Below are 25,207 nucleotides of genomic sequence, written 5' to 3' on the forward strand. Positions count from 1 at the left end.
AATCTCAGCATGAAAGGACAAAATGTTGGTGTTAAGGAAAATCCTTCATTCTTGCTTTTATAACTTCTTCTCTAAGACCACTGGACATGTAGGTATTCCTGAAATAAAAACACAGGCATTTTCTTTTAATGCATGGACTGGAGTTTAGTCAGGTGATGTGCTGAAACAAAATCCTCTTTAATAAAAAGTGTGACTAAGTAAATGAGAATGTATTTATTCACTTAAACATAATCATAATGTAAAGCATTTTATAATATAGTTATTCATCATGCTTTAATTTACCGTCATTGTTGGAACTTGGCTTCACATAACATCCTGGGTTTGTTTGCAGTAGCATCATGTAATAGTTTACACTGAAGCATAGGTTTTTAAAGAAAACACAATTGCATCATTAGCTAATTTGAATATTGTTTCTGCTGAAAGTAGATTTCCGGTAAATGATTTCTTTGTGGGCTGCGCGGTGACGCGGTTGGTAGCACTGTTGCCTTACAGCAAGAAAGTCCTGGGTGCAACTCCCGGCCGGGGGTCTCCCGCTTGGAGTTTGCATGTTCTCCCCGTGCATGCGTGGGATCTTACTGGGTACTCTAGGTGTGTGCATGGTTGTTTATGTGTTGCCCTGCGACAGACTGGCAACTTGTCCAGGGTGTATCCCGTCTCCCGCCCATAGACTGCTGGAGATAGGCACCAGCTTCCCCACGCCCCGCTATAGAAGAAACGGTATAGAAAATGACTGACTGACTGGTTACATACAGGCCATAGTTTCTCCCTTTGTTCAGGCCAACCAAGCACTTCCTGTTTCACGAAGTCACTAAATTACATCCCTGGGCACAACCAAATGGAGGAATTTCTTTTTTTATAGTATTTATTCTCTTTAAAGTAAAGATTCTGAGATTAACTGTATGAAGTGTTGTATATTGCAATCCATTTGTAGTAGATTATTAATCATATTCCTGTTTCTTTGTTTACACTGTATTGTTTGGCTTAACTTCTTTTCTAATGGTGCAGACTGAGATTCGGGTGTGTTTCAGTCCTGTAAACAACCAGTACGATTTTAGCAACCAGGGGCTTGGACAAGACTGAATCCTTTTCTTTGTTAGCAAAAATGAAGACGTCCGGGAATAAAATCTACCAACAAGAAACTGAAACTGTCTGTGGGTCGCTGTACAGATGATACTAAACATGAACTATACTTCATTCACAATACCCTTTTTAGGTAAGTTTAACTTTGTAATACACTTAGTCAATTTGAATACAAATTAAAGGAAAAAATTAAGCAGATATACTGATAGAGATTGAACTGCACATGCAACGTGTTTTGGCATTTGTTTTGTTGAACTACTTCAGATAGGAACACTGATTTTTACAGAATGTTTAACTGTTGAGGTGCAGATTAAATATTTCAGTTTTAATCTGTGTTAACTGAACACTGAGATAGTTCTTCTTAAGGGTGAACTTGCAGAAAAGTGGAACAGTGATTTTTCCGATTAAAAGCCAAGCTGAATTTAGACCCTGGTTTCTACACTAAAACAGCAGCCATGTAAGCATATTTTTGTGCCAGTGCTCCATTTAGGATCAATGCTGCTTTCCATAATTGAGTATTCTTGACATACTGCTTGTCAGTTTAAGATAAACTATACTCTCTTAAAGTCCTCTCTGACTTATCAGACAGTCCGTTTCCTGTGACACATCCCTCTCAGCTAAACATGAAATGTGTTGCCAAGTGAAGGCAACAAGGACCTCATGAAGTCTGACGAGAAGCAGCAAGAGGAGACAAAGAGCTGGACTCTTAAGAGCAAAGTTGTCTTGTCTGGCATTGGCAGGTTGACCCCTTATCAAAACACATCTGCAGCTTAAAATCACCATGTCCCCAGAGTTGATTCATAGTGGGCTCCAATGCTCTTGCCAATGAAGCGGAACAAAGCGACAGAGAATGCATGACTTGACATCTATTTAGCAGGCCTGAGCCGCTTGCTTCGTCTCACCCTCGCCTCTCCTGCTTGGCTTCCCAAGCCTGACCCAAATATGACTATCCCGAATAAACCGGAGCTTTAGCAACATGTGACATGTCTTTCTCCAGCAAACTCTTTTAATTTCTTTTTTTATCCAATCTTCTTTCTTTGGATTCTTAAAATAAGCTGATACCTACAGCCTTTCTTGAAGGACTGATTTTCCAATTTGCTTTGATGTTTCATCTGTGCTTTCCAAAGTTTTCATCCACGCTCTATAAAGTAGTATTGAGTTTAAGCTGATGGTGATATTATTGTATTACATTTAAATGTCTTAGATGCTCACCTTATCTTAATGCCAAAGCTCGTATCTCACCTTACTTAGTCTGCTAATATGGCAGCCAGTAGCAAAGAAGGCTTTCCAAATGAGATGCATCACTCTTTCCTCATAATCCAAAAGCTGCCAGTTCACACTATTGATTTGTCCTTTTAAAGTTTTAAAGTCCCGAACTGCACATTTAAAGGCTATTCATTTTAAGATGTCAGGTTGGATAGTGAGGATCTTGCAAAATCTTCTCTGAAATCAAGTGTTCAATTCTGTAAAAAGTACAACCAGGTATAATAAAAGTTCACCCATTCTAAAGTCCTAAGATGATGTAAATCAAAACCCAAGAGTACCAAAAAACAGCAAATTCCTTAATAGCAAAAAGGAGGCCAAATGGCAAGTGCTGTAGTTGAAAAAAAAATAAGTACACCCTTGCTTCTCTCATAGAATTTGTTAAGAAAAGTAGCAGCCAGGTGCAACTAATAAAAAGCATTTGATACACTGATCATTAGAGAGGTTACTTCTATAAAAGCAGGAGTTTTGGCTGTGTGCAGGTCTGCAACATACTCGTGCCTTAACACAGCGGCAAGATGAAAACAGATCACCAACCAGGTGCTTTAGAAAGCATGGTGGTGGAGTGGTGATGATTTGGGCTTATTTTGCAGCTACAGGACCTCAAATGCTTGTAGTCACTGACTAGACCATATGTCTGACCCAAATTCCAGTCAAGCAAGCAAAAAAGCATTGTTGTATAAATAAGAGTCGGCCAATGTTTTTCACAATGATGTGAGAGACTGTTATAGTAGAAAAACAAAAACTTTAAATAGTGTTGTTAGCTTTTACATTTTGCCGTTATTTTGTAAAATAAATAATGGCATATTGGAATGTATTATTTATTATTTTTGCATTATTTGGTTACATATACCTGATTTCATGACCTGATAAAGTCTACATAATTATTATTATGTGATAATAGACAAAACCCTTGAAATAAAATAGGGTGCAGTTTGATGGTTGTCTGTATGCCCTTGAGAAGTTCCCAAACTCTCAACTGACAAGACAGATAGACCAAAAGCTGTATGAGGGTCACAACAGAGGGTCTATGAGCCGGGACAACAGCTCGTCTTGTATTCTCTTTCGAAGGCAGAAAACATGTCTAACTACAGTTTTGACATTCAGAAATATTGTGAGGACTGAGTAATCGTTTACATCTACATTACTGGAATTTAAGTATAAGATAATCTCCAGAATTTTAACATATTTCTATTTTGTTAACCCTCTACGGTACGCCTTAATGATGCAAGTTGGGGAAAAAAGTGCTTGGGATGTTTTTTAGACAAAAAATAGACCAAGTAAACATAATCAAGCGACATTTTTAAAACATTTTATTTTTTTTAATAATTTGTTGTTGACGTTGTCCTGTGGCAAGACTGTACAATAGTTGACATTAATGAAAACAAGAGAGTTTGGCTTATTGTTGTAAAAACCTTTATTTAACAACTTAATCGGTTATAGTCCAAACAGTCCCCAGTAGCATTAAAAGTTAACAATGTAAATCATTTGAAACTTAAAAACAATTTAAAAGATATTTTTCAACATTTCATTGGATTTTTCATTTGAGTACCATGTGCTCTGTCCGCACTGCTCCTCCTTTCCTTGCTGTCTCCACTGTCCTCATTCTCTGGCTCATAGTCTTCATCATCCTCACTGTCTCCTTGCTGGGTTGCAAGCTGTTTGTTTTCTTCATCACTAAATCCTAATTCATCCTCACTACCATCTACAGGATGTGCTAGTTTGGTTTTCTTCCATAAGAAACTATAAAACATTGTTGCATTCATTCTGTAAATGGAAGAAAAGAGTGTCAAATATAGTCATATGCAATATGGAAAAGACTCACAAAATGCATTGGTAATACAGATTGTAGAATATCAGTGCATACCATCAACATGCCGGGCTAGCAATACAATGGTCATTTTTAATGGTACCAGTGTTACCATATGGCAAAATCCACATTTTAACAGTTTAACATTATTAAATGATCAAATACCACGCAATAAACCACAGAATACTACACTTACCTCACTTATTGTTGAGTATGTATTTTTTTCTCCATCAAAAAATGTCAGAAGAATACTTTTTTGATGATCTCCGAAGAGTCAAATGGTGAGGCTACTCCCTGCAAAGAGGTCTGCAGAAAAGGGCGTCGAAATTCCCTCCAGAAAGTTATGTGACAAATTTAAACACTGCTATTGGTTTTCTTGGTATCCCATCACTCTTTCAGTGCACTACATCTTAAAAGTGGTACTGTGTGTGTGTGTGTGTGTGTTTGTGTGTGTGTGTGTGGAAGGAATTTAATGAGTTTGTTACCAAATGCAACATTGTACCACAGAGGGTTAAAAGTAAAGCTTGCAGGGCCAGTCTCTGAAAATGAAAAATGTCAATAAAAAGCTTTTTTGTCCATATTTTCTTTCTTTATCCAAACTTTGTCTACCCACCAGCTAATCATTTGAGCTCAAGTACAGGCAAGTAATCAGACTGCTAAATTACATGGATATTTTTAAACATTCATCAGATAAAAATGTAAATAATAATAATCTTTATTTGTCATTGCAACTTGAACATTCCAATGAAATTTGTCCTCTGCATTTAAACCATCCCTTAGACAGCAGTGGGATGCTGATGTGCAGCAGCCCGGGTTTCAGCTAAGTTTCATTATGGACATATAATGACTATAAAGAATCCTGAATCTTCTGGGGCTAATGAGATTTGAACCAGGGAACTTGCTGCTTTCCCAAGTCACAAGAACCCTGCTCTAGCCACTGGGCCACCACTCCCCTTACTTTCAGTAACGTACTTCAATTTATGTTTACAATGATAGCACCTCTCTAATCTTTTTCCTTTTTTCCAAATAAAACTTTTCCATTTATAGATATTTTTTTTATTTAATGTTAGTCATTAAACCACATTTCTTCATTTAAAAAGTGTCTTACAATATGGTGGAGAAGGTACATTTAAGAAGTTCAACAAAAAATGCAAAAATAAGTTATCTTCATTTAATCATTATATATTTTAACAGAAACATTGAAAAGCTTTGCAGTCGAACTGAATATTCAGTCCTTTTGTAAATGTAAGGGAATTACAAGTCTACTTGTACGCTGTTTATGATTAAATGAGAATAAAATGTGAGAATAAAGAAACAGTTGTTCCATTTTTAAAATAAAAGAACTTCAGATTAACCTAAAATTTAATCTATATTTAGTAAAAGGTCCTATTGTACCACTGTAGTTTTTTGGGGCCTTTATTTACCCTCTTCTATTTCCATAGCCTCTTCAAAGGCTAAACAACTATTACCAGAGTATAAATTTACCCCAGAAAAAGGCTCTGGTAGGTTCACTACTTTTTAGACTGACCATGAATTTTTGGGCTGGGGTTTTTTTTCTAGAGGGAAAGTGAAAAGCATTTTGGATTGGTTGAATTTTCTCAGCATTATATTTTATTCATCTCACTTTTAGGTCCTGTACAGGTACTATTTTCAGTTAACTCTAACTGTAATTTTAAATTGTAGACTTCTACTTTCACCATCTGTTGAGATAGGAGGAAATCATCCAGTTAAAGTTATGTTTTATGGTTGTAAATGAGGAAGTTTTTAAAGGATTTATGTTCTCAGACACAAAGTAAATTTCTAAAACCTTTGTTAGTGTTACACAGTTTCTTCTACATTTTGAGTAATTGTAGCTCTATTTCAGAGTGTAATTACCATTTAAGGGTCTGGTATTGTTTGTGGCTGCAGAACACCAGGCTGTAATCTTCACTGGAGTTCCTGTGCTTCTCTCCTTCACCACAATATTACAAATTCCTACAGAAGCACCATCGCATCATGCTTAGAGTAACTTTACATAGGTTATAGAGGGAAAATGCTATAATACAATCATTACTTAGTGTTTTATTGCTGAAAATTACGACTATCAAGACTTGCTCTCTCCAAGTAAAGGATGTCAGGAACCTCAATATTTATTGAAAATACAGATTGTCAGAAGGTTTGGCTACTTTAAAAATATTTTAGCTTGTAAATGCTATAATAAAACCTGTGATCAATGCTTCAATGGCCTAATTTCACTGTCTTCTGTCACATTCCTGATGCAGGAATGCTCATGATTAGATGTTGTGTATGCAAACAGTTACTGCAGGTGTATACCTGAAAGTTAAGCAGAACAATCTATAGACAACTGTTTCATTTTTCTGTCCAAAGCAGCATGACTGATGCGGGCAGGAAGAGTGATCCTCTCAGATTCAGGAAGTACATAAACAACATGGTTTACCTTAAAGATATACACTGACATTGTGATCGTGACCTAACCTAGCCACCAGTTATGTTCCGGACCTTGTAAAGTCTTATAATATTATTTTGTTAATATTTGTTTCCTATAACGCCTGCAGCACAGACTGCTCTGCTCCAACCAGGAGTTAAGTGCATTTGCCTAAGGCTGTCATCACCTTTTTGCAATACTTCACCACAAACAGAAGTAACTTTGTAGTTTCCTTTAGAGGAATATGTGAGTTGACATATACTGCTGCATAGTCTTTGATAAACTCGCATCTTGCTCCTGAGAATGTTTGCATCTGCAGGACTTAGCTGAAGTGACAGGATGATGCTAACGTTTTCTTTTGTCTTTGAAGTGATAGTGATTGTTTTGGTCATCATGCTTTCTCTAGATTCTAGTCAACCTTGTGGAAATGAAACATGAATAAAAACTGCTCTTCTGATCATACGTGTGCATCTTTGCTTTCAATGTTATTGTTTCATTGACTGGTGTTTCTGAATTTTCCGTTGGTTGTCTGTGTGTTTTGAGAACAGATCCTCATTCGAGCAGGACACATTTCAAGACTGAAAGGGAGCTGCAATCAATATAGTCTGTTTTGTTGGTCTTTCATAGTGAACTTTACTGTAAAACGTTAAAAACACTTTGACTGTGAGGCAAAACAAATTGCACAATTTTCTATGCTCTTCATTGGATTAAATTCGCCAATTCTGTCCACATTTTCAACATTGTAAAAATAAATGGGCTCCAAAACAGTAACCCCCTTTAATCTCATAGGTAGAAAAGTACCATTACATACATACAGCAGGTATGCTCAAAGTATTATAATATTTCCTGTCTTTTTATTCACATTTGCTCTTCACTTTATATGCGTCTATTCTGCATGACTGCAGCAACACTTCTGCAGATGTTTCAGACAATTTACTGGCAAAAAAACCCCAAAAACACACACAGGCACATGGAAGCTGTTTGTTAAGAGGACTGAGGCTCACTGGGATGGATAGATTTTGTTTCGAAGGACCAACTATATGTCTTGCTGGATTCTGCAAAACAGCCCTGCCATCCACCACAAGAATGATCCACTAACAAATTGATGGGTCCAGACGAACCAGTTGAACCACAATGCCTCCACCTGCAGTACTGCCTTTACATCTCCATCAGTCCAGCCCACACCAGTGGGAAGAAGAAAGAAAAACTCTTATTCAAGTTCTAAGCAGTAGAACTGCTCCAAACTTTAAACTGGACCAGAAAAAAGTCTTACCAGTTTAGGTTTTGAAGACAACATTATTCTCGAAGCTTGGATTCAGGTTCGCCTTCCACATTCAAGGCATTTTTTGGCCCAAACGCATTAGACTGAACCTGTTTCTTGCAGCTGGAATATTCTCTTCATCTGATCTTTATCATTTTAATCCTAATCTTGTTGGTATTCCTCTGAGAAAAATCCTTCAGACTGGATTAAAAAAAGAAATGCTTCAGAATCCACGTCAGAATTAGTCAAATTCCCTCTTCCAGCATAGTCTTTAATAATGCCAGCAAATCACATCCAATAACACTTCTTAGTGTCGATACTAATTGTTGATGACTTTTCTCCACCTCTGGTATCAGTCCTTATGACCAGTTGTGGAAATAAAAAGGACTGGTGCCTATCTCCAGAGGTCATTGGGAGAGAGGCAGGATACACCCTGGACAGGTCACCAGGCCATCACAGGGCAACACAGAAGCACAGAACCATGCTCATACAGTCACCCATAAGAGCAATTTAGAGAGACCAATAACCCTAACAATAATGTTTTTTGACTGTGGGAGGAAGCCTGAGGAAATATAGATCAGACAGACAGACAGACAGACAGACAGACAGACAGACAAATATATTTATAAAAATTTACACTTATTGAAAAGGAAATGTGTCATAGTTTGCTTTTTTGATGGACCAAAATGCAGGGAAGAACTCCTGAAGCTCGAGGTTTTCAGGTAAGATGAATCTTTATTATCCAAGGCAGGACACAGACAGGGTAGCCAACACACGAGATCGCACATACACATAACATAAGGAACCAATGGGGAACAAAGGAAACAAACTGGTTTAAATACAAAAAACTGAACAGCAGGGGGAACCAATGACAAACGTGACAAGATGATCAGGGGGAAACACAGAACAGGTGTGGGCTTGGGGTGCAGGGAGACAGTATTGTATTGTATTGCACTGACTACGCCAAAACAAATTCCTTGTATGTCCAAAAACGTACTTGGCAATAAAGCTTTTCTGATTCTGATTCTGATTCTGACAGAAAACAAAAGACTAGACCAGGTAATATAACAAAAACACAAGCAGGTATGACAAAATGCCACTCTGGTTATTTGCTTAAAAAGTCTTTTTGTTTAGTATGAGTCTGCAGTCAGCTGTACCTACGCAGTAATTAAAAAACAACTGCCACACATTTAAATAAATTTAGGCCAATTTTGTTAATCAAATTTTATTTAGTTAAAATTATTATTTATTCATCTGGTTTCCTGTTAAGTTAGTTTGGCATTTGGCTTTAACAATAAGTTTTGTAAGTTCAAATTTTTCGTGTTTATGTCATATTGTGACAATAATAATCTTGTTGGGAATTTCTTTTTTACAGCTGCCCATTTTGTTGTTTTCTGAGTCTAAACCCAGACATGTATATCCATTTTAAGAGAGCCACCATGTAGGCATGTAGCTAAAGGCTGTTATATGTATTCACAGGGTTGCAGCTGCAAGCAGGAAATTAAAGTGCCGTACGATCTTTCTTTTCGTGTTTTAAAAATCTAGCTTAATCGGTCCCATAAGCTGAGGCAACAGCAGTGGCTTGAATGCAAGACAAACCTGTCTGATGAAAACACAAAAGTATGTTTCCTCAACCAACAATATGGCATGCCTTTCACTTCATAATGAAAGCATGACTCAAGGATTCATTTTCCGTCCTGTCAGGATTAAAGTATCTATATCAAGAGAACAGGAGGAAAATGCATGCAGTCTGAAAGCTAAAAGTGTGTTTTAATTTTCTTAGACTGATGTAAAAATATGCTTTATTGTTGCAATATTTATACAGTCATATAGAAATTAATAGCTTTTTAAATTGGGAAAAAAAATCTGTGTGCAGAAGTCTGATTTCCTCTTCCATTTTAGGCATTAATGGGTGTGAACACATCCTTACTTAGTCATTTGCATATGAAAAGGTTACTCGTACCACAACTAAATGGACACGACAATGAATGGAAAAGAGATGAAGCACAATTTCACTGAATGTGACATCTTAATGTGACACATAGCCCATGTTTTGAGGCATCCAATCCTTCATGGAAATGATCGGGACATAGACGCAGATGGCGCATGATATGTTGACAGTTTGCTTGAACAGCTTCTGAAAGCCTGTTGCCAGAAAAAAACTAAATGATCCCTTAATGCCTTTGTTCTTCCTGATGTCTAATTTTCAACTTCATTACCACGATATTCAGACTTGTGAACAGCCTTTGCACATGATGGCAATTATTTCTAGCACCAGAATTTACATACATTTTGTATAATACTAAAAACTGGTAAACGGACAAAACCTGACAAAAAAATCACCTATTTCACCCTTTTTCTCTGCCCCATAGCCCTACATCTACATGTGTTCTCATACTACAAGTGAAGGATTCCCATACTTTCTGTGATTTAGAGGAAGGGGAAAGTGAGAGTGGAAACACTGGTAAATATATTTTTGTTATTTTTTGACATATTCTATATTATGTTTGGTATAATTTTTCTTACATCATTATAAAATAGAATGTTTTACTGTCACAACAGTTGCTAAAATGTGGTGCTTGGTGTATTCTGATGTAATATATGGATGTTTTGACACTAATTGTCAATCTTGCACAACAAAAGTCAGTGGGCTGAAGCCTGTTGCAAGCTATCCATCCATCCATTCATCCACTGTTTATTGTCATGTTTTGGGGGTAAATGACTCCGATAATGGGAAACTAAAAGTGAGAACTTCTAACAGAAAACAACACAAGTGAAAATAACTTACAAAACCCTGGCACAACTAGCTGGAGCAACTGGAGACATAGAGAAATTGGGCATGTAGCACAGAAACAGACCGAATGGCAGAAAAAAGGAACAAACGAGTGAGAAACAAATAGAATAGGTAATATATATACTGAGGCAGAGGATATAAAAATGACAGGAAAACCAGAAGAGCTAATCAGAGACAATGAATCGCAGCTGAGACAGAAGAAAAAAGCAGGGCAGAGAGGAATAGTAAAGACAAATAAACATGAATGGAGCTGAACAAGAAACCATAGGGAAAATGCCAAACAGAGATCTTAAAGGAAACAATCTAAATGTAAAAGAATCACAAGAAAAACACCTAACAATAACGAGCACAAGGAAATGAAACGATATGGCAAACCCCAAATAGCAAAAAATAAAAGTATATGGCAAGACCTATTGAACATAACAAGAAACATGCTGAAAAACATGAACACAAATGAAAACCGGAGTCTAACACCTCAGAATCATGACATTTATACCCACTTAACCAGTAAAGGGTTGTTGGGGGGCTGGTGCCTTTCTCCAGCGGTCATTGGGCAAGCAGCAGGGAACACCCTGGATTGGTCACCAGTCTTTCACTGGACAACAAAGATATATAAAGGACAGACAACCATGCATAAAATGTGCATTTTTGGATTTTTGGAGGAAGCTTGAGTATCTGGAAAATCCTAGGATACCTGGGAGAACACGTATTTCCATGCAAAAAGACTGGGATTTGACCCTGGGACCTACTTGCTGCGAAGCAACAGTGCTAACAAACAATAGATGCATTGGCTTCACAAAGTATCCCATTTGTAGTAAAATTGTTTTTACTACATGCATTTCAATACATTATTCATTTAGAAATTATTTCTAAATGAATTATTTATATTGCATAGCACAGTTTATCAGCAGTCAAGTTTAAGGAAATCGCCTTAGAACGCTTAAAAGCCAAGGTAAACATACCCTGGTGTTTTTTAATCCACAATCACTGTAGGAGCCTTGTAATACTTTACTTGTAAATAAAGGAAGAAGCAAGCAGTTCTGAGAGTTGCACATCAGTTATTCACCTATCAAAGCCTCCTTGGCTCCATACTATGGTGACACGTTACCTCTGGCTTTATGTTGGAGGCAAGTAAGAATATGTGTCCTTAAGCTTCCCTCTGCCAAGGGCGATCACTGTCAGAACAATGACATGACACCATGTGATGGCTAAAAACCGCAGCAGTGGAACAATTTACAATACTTTCTGCATGACTAGACAAAGGATTATACAGACAGAGTTGATTATTAAAGAGTTCTTGTCAGGGCGACCGCCATGACGAAACCTCCACCACTTTTAAATCATTTATCTGGCAGCATTTTGGGTCCTTGTGAGAAAAAGAAAAGGTGACAGAGTTTCGGAGAAGATCAAATTATTTGTAAGTGCTGTGAGAATGCAGTGATCAGCTAACTGTGATCTGCTAATTATACTAAAATTGATATCTTCTTCTGAGTTTTCAATTGGTGCAAAACTAAAGGGCCATTTTACATTTTTAAGTAATCTGGCCTTCATTTGGTCAAATCTGGTTCAACATCTAAAATAGTTAGGCTATGTTTACACTACGCGTTTTATGCTAAATTCCAATGTTTTAGATAGAATTCTAAGTTTATTGGGAATGTCATCAAACTTCAATGTGAACAGTGTAGAAAACCTGAAGTGGCACGCATATGCCGTACACGGTTTATTCTGAAGTGGGAGTGCAAGTTGACACAGTTATGACTGGTTGCATCATTGATTTCTGCTGTAGTGTTCCTAAATACTGTTGTAGCAGGACTTTTATTGTGAAAGAGATTCAGTTTAGTAACAGGACGTAGCATACCATTATGATTAATTTAATTCAACTCAATTTAGTTTTATTTATATAGTGCCAATTCACAACACATGTCGTCCCAAGGCACTTCACAAGGGTTTGGGATCGTATAGGGTTGTTGGGGAGGTTAGATTAAACTACTGAGTGTTAAAGTTTGGCCATTTTAGAATGGGCTATGTGTAGGGGTACTAAGTAAAATAATAAACTGATAAAGTTTGTCCATCTAGAGCCCACTGGTGGCCATTGTTATACTAAAAACCACAAGGATTGGGATACTTCTCTCTGTCAGACTGATTATAACCATTGGAAAAGAGAAGGGGTCGCACAGGTAACAAGAATGGAGGGTGTGTTTGCACCTCAACCATAACTGAGCCGGTTAACTTGACATACATGTAAGCAGTCATAAGACAAAGTGCAACATCACAGTTAAGACCATATTTGAAACTGGTCTGGGTCTGGTTTGAAAAACAAGAATTGTCTTGTTTAGGCTGTCATCAAAAACAGACGTTGGTCAAATATGGCAAAAAAGTTGGATTTTGGCCAGTTTTGCCTGCAATGCCACCGTGACCTTTGGCTGGTCTAATGTGAACTGGATAAGTCTACACTGAACAGAGATTATTTTAAGCATAGTATGACATCCATGAAACCCTTGCTGTATTTTTGTCACAAAATGCATACACATAAACACAAAGGGGGGTGTTTTTTTAAAGGTTTCTTGCCATTAGAAAGAACCTGGAATTACAGAAGCATACAAGCTGCAATGTAAGAGCTCATCAATCCCTGGAGTGGATTATTCCATCCTGATCACAGATTTTTTATTTTTTCACTTCGACTGTGGCTCAATAGGAAGAGTAGTTGTCTTGTAATCAGAAGGTTGTGGGTTCGATTCCAGCTTCCTCCTGCCATATGTCAATGTGCCCCTGGGCAAGGCACTTAACTTCAAGTTGCGTATTGGTGTATCAATGTGTGAGCGTTAGTGAGTGTGATTGGTTGAATGTGGCTCTAGTGTAAAGCGCTTTGAGTGGTCTGCATGACTGGAAAAGCGCTATATAAGTTCAGGCCATTTACTTCCACTTATTTGTAAAAAAAAGTTATGTTCCCCAAATAAATCATCTCATCTCAAAACCTAATATGAACTATTCCCTAAACTAATAAGCTGGATGCATCTCCTGCAGTTACAATGTTGTACATTATAAAGGTGATTCTTTGTATAGAGAATGATGCAGCAACAATTAAACTAATTAGTGAATCGAGTGCTAAGAAAGACTTGTTATTCAAACTCAGAGACTTTTCATTGCCATCTTGCCACAAAGCTCCCAAAAGAAGCACTGGATCATGTTCAGACACACAGCACTGTCTGATCATTTCAGCTGTGTTGGTGTAGCGCTGCTGCACATGACTCCAGGAAAAACAGGACTAAAGCTGTGACATGATGCACAAAGACATTCAGCCAAGTTGCATTGGGACAGATGTTCATTGGAGCTGAAGTTTTGTATCTGCCAAGGAATTTTACTTCTCTTTAAAAATATGGCTGTTCAGTTTTGTGGTTCCTGATCAGTTGTGGAATATAAACTTTAAGCTCATATTTATTATTTTCAGAAAGAGTTCTGGTCTATGGTTCGATTCGCTTACAGTCTTGATAACGTCTCAGAACTGTAAAATCGTCCTTCACATCAACAGTTGTTTTGTCTGTTCGCACATTGGTTGGGTTACAACAGCTAAAAATACATAAACTATTTCTTACAAATAAGAATCAATAAAAGACTTTGATAAACAATTTTCTCATACTGTTAAAATGTTAGTTATTTAAAGTATAACAATAATAGTTAAATGGAACAGCAGAGCTTCATTTCAACACACACACATTTTGCCATTTTGCCCTTACTGTACAGATTCTTATTCTTACTTTTTTCTTTTTTATATTATTACCTTTTGCATGTACCTGCATGCTTTGATTTGTCACTTTGCTGCCGGTGCACCTGAACTTCCCCACTGAGGGACCATATATTACTGTGAGGTCATAATGTATTCATAGATTTTGAATAGAGAGGTTACTCTTGTCTTTCACATCTGAATTGTAAATTTAAGCTTTTGTGGAGGATCATCAAAGTCCCGGATGGTAATCTCCCCAGATGTTCCTGCTGCTCAGGAAATCTCTAATTAGGAACATTTTCACCTAAAGGGAGAAATGTTCATAAAATCTCTCACAACTCTCTTTTGTTCTGACTTTCTGGACTAAAAGGGTCGCTTTCTCCAACAGAGATGTTTCCTCATGCCATCATCTTACACTCTGCACGCTACTTTGCTCAAGGACACTTCAGCACAGCAGATGTTTTCTGTCAAGGGGCTGGAGCTGCAACCTTCCAGCTGAAGGACACTCTCTGTTATCACTTTAGCAGTACGCTGCTGTCTGACGCCGCCCACAGCGTCACCCGGTCATCACTGTGTACCACAGCTACCTGCAGGCATATGCATTTTTTTTTTCTAGCTCAGGCTTTTACTCTCTGTTTTCAGTGAATTTAAAGCTTTAAGAGAGGGCGGACTCAGCTGAATTCAAGGACAGAACTGCAACCAAACAAAACAGAAATCCAGACAACCTCATCTCCATAAAAGAATGAAAAATTCAGCTTTCTAAATATAGCCGTCATAACCATATATTAAAGAAGTTGGCCTGTTAGGTTCTGGTGAATCATGTCAAATTGCTGGTCTAATCCAGAGCTTCTCATTTGGCTCTTGTCCAGTTTACTGCACTACAAAATTATTAATTGGCTTTTGTCAGAGATAATGAGCAGAAATGATTATACCTTGTTTTATGTTTGTGCGTATAAGAAATGAATAATGTAACTGGCATGGATGCTGGATTGTTGTGAACAGCTTTAAGTCACTGTAGATGTAAATGCATAAATATGTGTTGAAAAACATAGGTTAAAAGGAAAACTAAACAGATTCTCTATTCACCATCATCTGAACCTTCTATCACACAGAGACAATGAGCAAACTGAGACAATTTAGTACTTTGTCATATCTGTGTATTTGAAAGGTAAAACTCAAAATCAGAGGAGAGATAACGGTGTATAGAGCAATGTGTTTGACCATCGGTTCTCACAAACACATCTTCAGAGCAGGTTTCTATCACTTTGAAGAACCTGATGTTCTGCCTTAGAAAGAAAACAGCAACAGTCCTGTTTTTGGCTCTGTGTGAAAAATGTCTCTACTGTCTTTAAAAGTTTTTTTCTTTCATCATTTTTTTCTAAAGAAGACTAAGTACTAGATCAGAAAAAAATATTTAGGAAATTTAAATAATTATCTGGGCTCACGTCTGTCTGTTAATGTGACTCCATGAAAATTCAGACAGCAGCAGAACATTTTTGAAAAGAGTTTAATTGAAGGTACTGGACAGACTCACAGTAATGGTGAGAGGTTAACATGCAGCTTTTAATTTAGTGGTAATTAAGGGTAGTAATGATCAGGCTTTGTCACAATTATCTCTGTATATTTAAATATTCTTATCAGAAGCTTCTTATCAGCATGTAGGGTGCCCCCCCTCTCCCCCATTTAACCTCAATCCTATTTTCTCCAAAAGTCATTTGGATAGTCCATGTGGTGTTTAGACATTTTAGCCGAACTTGAAGGTTTCAAATTTGGAGCAGGGGCTTTGTTGTTGGTCAGCACCAACCTAAGTGTAACTTAATAACAGTAACAGTGATTCTCAAGCATTGTCCAGATCATGGTTTGCTTCGCCCTTAAATTGTTTCTGATCATTCTAGCTAATTTCCTTTCCCCTGAGAATGAAAGACTGTGTCAGATAATATGAGACTAAATGAAGATGATTCAAAACACACATCAAAAGTGGCAAAAGTACAGACTACATTCATACATTTGGGTGTGTATAATGTTGTGTGAAATTCTTACTTCAAAGTTGAGGAGCAAATTTCAGTAAAAAAAATAAATTATGAAATCTTTTGTGAAATAATTCTTCCCGGAAAAACAATGATATTAATGTGTTGTTGAAAGTTTAAAACTGAAATATATTCCTTCCCATGATGAGAGGATTGAAACATCTCATCGGTATTTCAAAATTTATGATTATCCAAAATGCTTGTAAGAGGATTACGTGCCTGGATTCACCACTACAGTGTCACCGCTGGAGAGGCAATTCTAATTGGTACCAAAGTCATGTGGGTATATGGTAATATATAAAACAGATGGCTGCACATTTATCATGAGGGAATTTTCAGCACAACTGAGATGTATTATTATTAAGCATATTCTCCTTTATTGGAGTCTCATTCTCAGTACATAAAAGACAAATTTAAATGTCGGCTACTTTTTATTTCCAGGAAATATGTAATGCATCTCATCAAGTGCTTTGATTTTTATCTACTTAGAAATCATCTGAAGTGCTTTAGTTTCTTTAAACCTTCTCTGTGTGTCATCTGCTCAACACCTAAGTTGTTGAAAACATTTTTATGAATGCTAAATAGCAAACCTGGGTGAATATATTTAGTCAAAACCACTGTTCTGACGACAGAGAGGTTCTCCCTGGAAACTGTAACTTTCTTTGAATTAGAGCCAGATATTCTCAGATCCTCCTGTGGTTTGAATTCCATATAAACCTGATTTTATGAAGAGAGGGAACACAGCCACTAATGAGAACAAGCTTTTCAACAGGGATCTGCAGCCTGATGGTAACTGGCGTCTCTCCCACAGGCATGAGTTGATACCGAAGGAGCTTAATGCACCTCTGTTGTGAATAAAGAAAGAATAACAGAAAAAAAATCACAAAAAATAATTATCAACTACAATGTCTTTTGTCAACTACAAAAGTGTTCAAACCTCTTGAACTTTTTCATATTTTGTCATTTTACAACCAGAAATGTTTTTCTATTGGCTTTTTCAGTGATACAGCAACACAAAACAATACATAAACATAGCTTTAAGGTGGAGTGTATTGTGATATGAGATTTTAAAAAGATTTTCTAAATAAAACTTAAAATGTGGTGTAATGACACAACGTTACTATTACACATCTATAAAACGGGTGGTTGCAGCTCAACCTTGCAACCTTTAGGCTGGTTACCTGCTGCTTGTTGAGAATAAACATAAAACAAAGTCATTATAAACTGTGAAAAATTACCTTCAGGAAGGTATTTTCTGTTTTATAGTCCTTTTGGATTTTGTGGGTCTAAAGAGGACACTTGGAGCTGAAGAAGACAATTTAAAAACTGCTGCTTTAGTTTGGATAAAGGAGATCAAACAGGTAATTGAAGGGATGGTAGAATCACTCAGCTATCACATCATAAAAACACATAACAGATAACCTGACTAAAGACAAAAAGCAGTTTTCAATTGATGATTTCATTTATTGGTGAAAAAAGTTCTCAAAATCAACCTAGAGCAGTGTAAAAAAGTAATTACCCCTTTGCTAAATAATGAATTAACTATAGTTAACCCCATTTTTGGATGGCTGATTTGTATTAAACTTTTTTACACTCAGGCATGATAACTACCAGACCTGTAGAAACAAGAAATAGTTCTGAAAAGAATTAGAGAACCTGTCTGACAACATGAAGAATGCAAAAAGGTCTCAAAATCCTACACATCATGCCCCGACGTTAATCATTTGAAAATGGAAAGAGTATGGCTCTACTCTAAACCTACCAAGACATGGCCATTAACAGACCTGGCAAGGGGATAATTAATCACAGAAGCAGCCAAGTTACCCTGCAGGGAACCAACAGCGCAGCTGGAGAATCTGTAATCAGGACAGCTGTTAGTCATGCATTCCACATATCACCCAAGAACTCAAGCCCCACAGTAAAACATAGTGGTGGCAGCATCATGCTGTGGGGATGCTTTTCTTATGAGACAGGAAAGCTGATCAGGGGTGATGATAAGATTGGCAGAGCTAATTACAGAGGACGTTTGAAAGATACAAGTTTTTATATATAAAAAATGTAAAAACAATGCACTATTTTCCTTCTGCTTTGCTACTATGCACTACTTTGTGTTTGTATATCAGGTAAAACACTAATAAAATACATTAATTTTGTTTGTTGTTGTAATTTGACAAGATATGAAAACGTTTTAGGGGTCTGAAGACTTTATCAAGACACTGTATAGAAAGGAGCATCTAAACCAGTAATTTTATATACAAACCTTAACAACTTTTATCCTCCTAATTTCCCAAGATGTACAGTATGATCTAACAGCATTAGTAATTCCTAATGATTCGCTGTTCAGTTGTAGTTTTTTATAGATAAATCATTTTTAATAAATCATGAAGCATTTTAACTGAGCTACTTTAGAGAGACTCCTATTGTATTATCTCAGTTTATGGAAGACATTTCCTGTCGATCTCAGAAACCAAAGCAGTTTTCCTACAATGACTTGGCTTTCTGTGCTGCACAAGGAACGCTACACTTAGATCATCTGGAAACGAGCCTCTGAACCCAAGCGCTAGGCTGTGTTGTGTGGGAGTGAGGGAGGTGGGGGACACTAGCAGCTGCTGTGGACAACCACACTGCAGAGAAAGACCAAACAATACACGGTATTAAATACACATCACCGTTCCTTTGTGTAATGTGGGTGTCCATGGTGGGAATTTGTTGTATCACCTCGTAGAAGCTTGCAGACTGTTTGATTAAACAGTCAGTCAACGAAAACAAACAGTCAAGACACTGTGAGCAGTTCCAGTAATTGGAAACTTTATATGCTGTGATTACAGAGAATATGCTGATGTTAAATACACACCAAACATGGCAGGACTCACTGCTGGCACAGCTGGGTCCAAATTCAATCAAACAGCTGCATTTAATTGACTGAGTAAACGTACAATCTGGAAATCAAGAAAATCAGCTGGTGACCTGAATTGAATGGATGATTGTCAGCTTGATTGTTCCTGACGATGACCAATAACAACCGATGACCAACTGGTCAAAATCTTTCAGTTATCAACCAGTGTTATGGAACATGCTAGTTTTAGAAATCCTGGTATTCTTTTGAAAATCTGAGAGTCTACACCATCTACACTTTCACACAGAGCCTGCTGAACCACAATAACCATGCTACTCACAAATATAAGAGCATAAAGAGTAAACAATGTTGACTCTGATGATTTTGTCTTTGGTCTAAAATAATATTTCAACCCTGTTTTACAGAGAATGCTCTCACATGCACATGCGGTGTTGCTTGAACTGCTAAAATAAATAATGACATCACAGGAAGTGTGGAAAATATTTGGAATGCTGTTTTTATATGTTTTCTTGTCTCATAGCATTAAAAGAGAAATTGGTAAAAGCTAAAATTGATATCCACAGCTCAGAGCTTTATAAAAACTGGTGCTCAGAAAATGGCCAAAAATCCTCTGATCAGTGCATCCCTGGTTTTAACTGTTAAAGAACTTTTGAGGTTTTTTAGAGATAAAGCTCATTGCCTGTTATTTTAGTTTATATGTCTGATACCATGAAACGCTGAGAGTCAATTAGATGAACAATGCTGTTCAGAAGAAGAAAACCAAATTGTTGTCGTTTGATATTTGGGTGAAGTTTAAGTTAAAATCATTTCAACTGGAATCTCATAGCAAAAAGAATGAGACACAAAGTCAAACAATAATGAAGCAAATTAGAAGCTGTTAAAAGTAGTGATTAATCATTGAAGTGTCTTTGCTGCGTGAAAATAACTTCTTTAGGAGAACAAGGTCTAGAGTTGCTTGTTTGCATCTTAGGTCAGCAGAGGAATCAACATTTATCCCAAAAAAAAATAACTACATCATTGTAATTACTGTAATATCATCCTGCCAGTCTGGGCTTCTAACAATTTGTGCTGCACAACTGTCCTAATAGGTCATAAATAAGAATCTATTCACACATTTTTTATCCATGTTATCCTTGTAAGGTTGATGCTGTCTCCAAGCGTCATCGGGTGAGGGTACACCCTGGACAGGTTTCACTTATTTAAAGATCAGAGCACAGAGCCGTAATGTTGCTTTAAAATAGATATTCGTTCAACTGCTATAGGCAAAAAGTCTTGTATTATTATTTTTTTCTGTCCTGAGGAACACAAGCAGACTGTCAGATTCAATGCTGGTACTCCAAGCTGGTAACAACAAGTTAAACAGACAAAGCAGATCATTCTGAGGACAACTGTACATTAAGTTTAGTAATAATAACTTACTTAGCTAAGCCACTAGGAACTAGTAGCAGCTGAATGCAGAAGACTTCCTGGATTTTCTTCAGCATTCCCTTACGGCAAAAACATCTTTGGAAAGTCTACAGTCATAAAAACTGAATACATTTCCAATCAATATATTTTTGCCTTGATCGTTTTATGAAACACAGACTCAACCTTCAAAAATTCCACTGGGTGTGTTTTTATTTCTAAACCAAGACATTGCCAATATTTATTGGACTAATCTTCAGCATTGGTAAAATGGACCACATTGTCCCACAGAAACAAACTCTTGGCCCCACACCTGGCAGGTTACCTTCATGCCTGAACCTGCAACGCCTTGGCTCACAAATCATCAGAGTGAGTGGAAACTTTTGTGTGTGCAGATTTTCATCTTCACTTGACATTTGCCATTTTTGTTAGACTTACAGCTACGCTGTGTGATTTAATAAGTCGAAAAGAAGTCTTGTTCCAGGAATGACAAGCTGCGAACTTCGCACAGGATTTCAACAAAAACAGCCCAGTTAGACAAAATATATGCATGTAATGCAAAATGAAGGCAAAAAAACATAAAAACAACCCCAGAAATGTCCTGGTTAGTGCCTCGCAATATTATTCATATTCCTTAACTTTCCCTCATTTTGTCAATTTCCAATTTCAGTGTATTTGGGATTGTATGTAATTGATCAACACAAAGTAGCAAGTGGAAGGAAAATAATGCATGGTTTTCAAAGTTCTTCAAAATTTGAAAATTGAAAATGTGCATAAGCAATTCTAATTTAATTAACATCAAGTGCAAATAATTGGTTTTTAATTAGAAGTCAGCTAATTATTAAATTTATCTGAGTTTAATTTCTCATAAATTTAATCTCAGTAAAAATCTATCTATTCTGTTTCTGGCCTCAGAGGTTTGTTAGAAAATAGCAAACAAATAGCATCATGAAGACCAAGAGACACTGCAGACATGCCAGGGAGAAAGCTGTGGGGAAGTTTTATGCAGGGTTGGGTTAAAGAAAGTTTCGGGCAACTCGTAGAGCTCTCTTCAATCCATCAATCAAAAGTTAAAAGAATATGGTACAACTGCAAACCTGCCAAGACGTGGCTGTTTACCTAAATTTACAGGCAAGGCAAGGACAGCATTAATCAGAGGAGCTGCCATTGTAACTCTAGAGGACCTGGGCAGATCCACAGCTCAGGTTGGAGAATCTGTTGACAGGAAACTTTAAGTTGTGCATTCCACAAATCTGGCCTTAATGGAAGAGTGGGGAGAAGAGAGACATCGTTGAAAGAACCCCATTAGAAGGCCCATTAGCAGTTTGGCACAAGATAGGGAGACAGCAAACACTGGAAGGTGCACAGCTCAGATGAGACCAAAATAAAGCTTTTATGCCTACATGTAGCCTAAAACACTTTGTGTTGGTCCATAATATAAGATCTCAGTAAAATACACTGCAGTTTGTGGTTAGAACATGAAAAAATTTGAAAAAATTGCAAGTTCTATGAATACATTTGTATGATGACACTATGGATGTTTAATGTCATTAAACAGCCTCAACATGACTATCTTCAGCAAATTAGTGGGGAAAGTCACGAATGACTAAAACTTCATTGAGCATAGGTCTGTCTCCTGCAGGATCCCCCCTGAAAGCTGGGGCAAACTGAAAACTAAGGGACCAACAACATATGGCACTGAGGCTTATTGGATTACTCAATTAACAAGGTGACTTGGAGAGCTACTAATCTTTAAAATGTTCCCAAGGAGCATGGACTCAGTGTGGGTTGTAGGGGAGCTGCCTCTTTTAAGGATCCCTTACCCAATTAAACACCGGCCTCCTTTAAGTGGTCATTACTAAAATGAAGAGCCTGGCGCATTGACGGTTTCTGGTTGCAGCTTCAACAAAATTCTTTACATACACATAAAAATGCCAGGCACACCGATCACAGCCCATCTGATTCTGTCAGGTCCGCTAATTATCATCCTGACACAAAGTGCGTCGCAGGCATAAGCGGCACTTTCAAAGTACGCTGCGGTGCGCACTGAGCTAAACGCGCACCGTGTGGATGGACGTCACACGCACACCTTTCTTGTTGCACATTTGGAGTTTTGGCGCAATGAAACGACGCAAATTGAAGACATTTCTGAAAACTAAACGGGTTTGATAAACTCTCATATTTTAGCTCAATGAAATAAGTCACCACACGTTACTTTAAATGCCGGTGCTGTCAGTTTAAGCAGATTTGTTTTGCTGCCCTGGGGTTAAAACTCACACTGAGACCGGACGAAGATGTCTTACCGTGGGGAAAAGCGTTGGGTTGCACCACATGCAGGAAAGCGTGCACCAAGTGGAACAGGATTCCTATGGGACCGGGTTCGTAATGGGCCAGGGTCTCGTAAACTCCCGCAGGCACATAGCCAAAATGCAACTTTCCCGGAGGTGGTAGCCTCCGCGGTTCCGTCTCCTGCTGGAGTTCGCCGGACGCCCATAGTACCGATAGCAGCAGCAGTGTCCCGGGCTTCCACATCGTGTCCAAAGCAAAGCCCAATCTACCCTCAAATTGCGCCTATACTAAAACTGGACGATCACTGCAAGGACTCGTGTTTCTCAACAAACCGGAGGAAGAGATTCGAGATCAATCCAGTGGATGTGCGCTCCAGTGGATGGATCGCAGCTCTTCAAGTACTGCTGCCCACGTAGCGACTCGTTCTGAGCATCCTACCCCGCGGTCCGTGACTCTCTCTCGGACGCAAACCGGCTGATCTTCCCTCCACCGTAGTCTTCGATGCGTTCACTCCCACAGAGATGTGCGCGCCTGTCGCTTCGACTTCAGCATCTGTGCGCAAAGAGATGCGCTGCGTCACGGGAGCGGGCGGGGATGTGCGCGGTACAAAGAGGATAATCCAAAGAGAAGCACTCCTCCTGCCGGGAAAGGGAGGGTGGATAAAGGATGTCCTACCAACAAGATGAAATTGAGTCTACCTTTAAGTCACTTTCCATTTAATTTATTGACTAAAGCTTATAACTATAGATTACTGTCAGAGTCGGTCAAAGGCATGAGCAAACTAAGCAGATGCCTGAGTCCCCCTAACTAACAGGGGCCCCCCAAGAGCACTAGTATCTCAGTTGGAATCACAATATTAATACAAGCAAAATCGCAATTTCAAGGGACTACGTATTTGCAATATTTGGTAGGTTATCATAGTGCTATGCATTAACCCTCTGCATATCAACATTATCTCTCTCCAGTTGAATGGATTGTGAAGTTCCCTTAATGTTCACAGCAGGAGAATTTGCTTAGTGGGTGAGATTCAAGAGTTCATGGAGTGTTGGTGACCTTGTGATGGTAACAAAGAATATCTTCAAAATGAAAGTTAATTTTAATCGCTATTGATATTGCAATATCTTCCTTAAGTCGTGCAGCGCTTCATGTGACACAAGTTCGTTTAAAGTATGGGTAACTGTGGGAAGAACCAACAAACTTGTGTTCACCTGTATGACCCCTTCTCTTTTCCAATGGTTATAATCAGTCTGACAGAGAGAGGTATCCCAATCCTTGTGGTTTTTAGTATAACAATGACCATCAGTGGGACCCTTTGTGGGGTTCCTTGAGACAACATTGTTGTAAATAAGCGCCGTTTAACTAAATAATCTAAACTGAAACTATCTGTGTAGTTATGCTGCTATAGGCTTAGGCTGCTGGAGGACATAACGACCACTTTCACCCTCTTCGCTACATTCTCATTCTACTCTCCAATTTTGCACTATTTGCTGTTATTTCAGCTTTTAACTTTATTCTCTCTTTTCTCTTCCTAGAAGCTACACCTGGGCTGACTCTGTGTCTACCAGTGACACCTTTCTGGAAAGGGGAATCGTCCGAGCTTCTGCTGGCAACAACTTAATGCTCACCCTCTACCAATGATCCACATAGCCCTGTCTTTTAGTGTTTAACCCTTTCTTTCTCCTAGACATGGAAATTGACTGAGCTTTTACTGTAACTAATTATATGTGCTCTCTTTCAGACTCTAACCTTGAAAACTGGCTCAGAGTTTATCTGTTCTTTCTTTCTAGGTAAAACGACTAAAGGAGCTACATCCATTAACATTTACTTTTCCTTCCCATAGAAAGGACTCCTGGATCAGTGCTTCTTTGTTCTCTTTGTGTCTCTGCTCTGTTCTCTCAAACCCCCAGTCGGTCGTGGCAGATGGCCGCTCACACTGAGCCTGGTTCTGCTGGAGGTTTCTTCCTGTTAAAATGGAGTTTTTCCTCTCCAGTGTCACTACATGCATGCTCAGTGTGAGGGATTGCTGCAAAGTCAACGCCAGTGACTGTCCACTGTCTCTACATGCTCATCCAGGAGGAGTGAATGCTGCAAGTCACTGACTGGATGCAATCTGCTGGGTTTCCTTAGATAGAAAAACTTTTTATCCAATTTGAATAAATAACTGAATCTGACTGAACTGTTCAATGATTAGGATTAATTGGAATGTATGTACCTGACTTTTGTGAAGTGCCTTGAGACGACATGTGTTGTGAATTGGCGCTATATAAATAAAACGG

The 25,207-nt window shown here is 38.0% G+C and overlaps 1 protein-coding gene across 18 annotated transcripts in view; it reads right to left on the reverse strand.

The window, feature by feature from the left end:
- The window catches only part of prom1a (prominin 1a), a 103,970-nt gene extending 80,361 nt beyond the window's left edge, over positions 1-23,609 (reverse strand). For 5 of the 18 annotated variants that reach the window (XM_047353582.1, XM_047353580.1, XM_047353590.1 and 2 more), the window contains exon 1: positions 22,946-23,607. In XM_047353582.1, coding sequence (XP_047209538.1) covers positions 22,946-23,174 — 229 coding nt within the window. In that variant the 5' untranslated portion in view covers positions 23,175-23,607. Of the gene's footprint in view, positions 1-22,945 lie in introns of all 18 variants that reach the window. The other 13 variants (XM_047353588.1, XM_047353581.1, XM_047353585.1 and 10 more) reach the window with 5 other exon arrangements.
- Positions 23,610-25,207: the final 1,598 nt, after the last annotated feature.

Source organism: Girardinichthys multiradiatus, chromosome 23, assembly GCF_021462225.1.
Source record: "Girardinichthys multiradiatus isolate DD_20200921_A chromosome 23, DD_fGirMul_XY1, whole genome shotgun sequence".
Lineage (NCBI taxonomy): Eukaryota > Metazoa > Chordata > Actinopteri > Cyprinodontiformes > Goodeidae > Girardinichthys > Girardinichthys multiradiatus.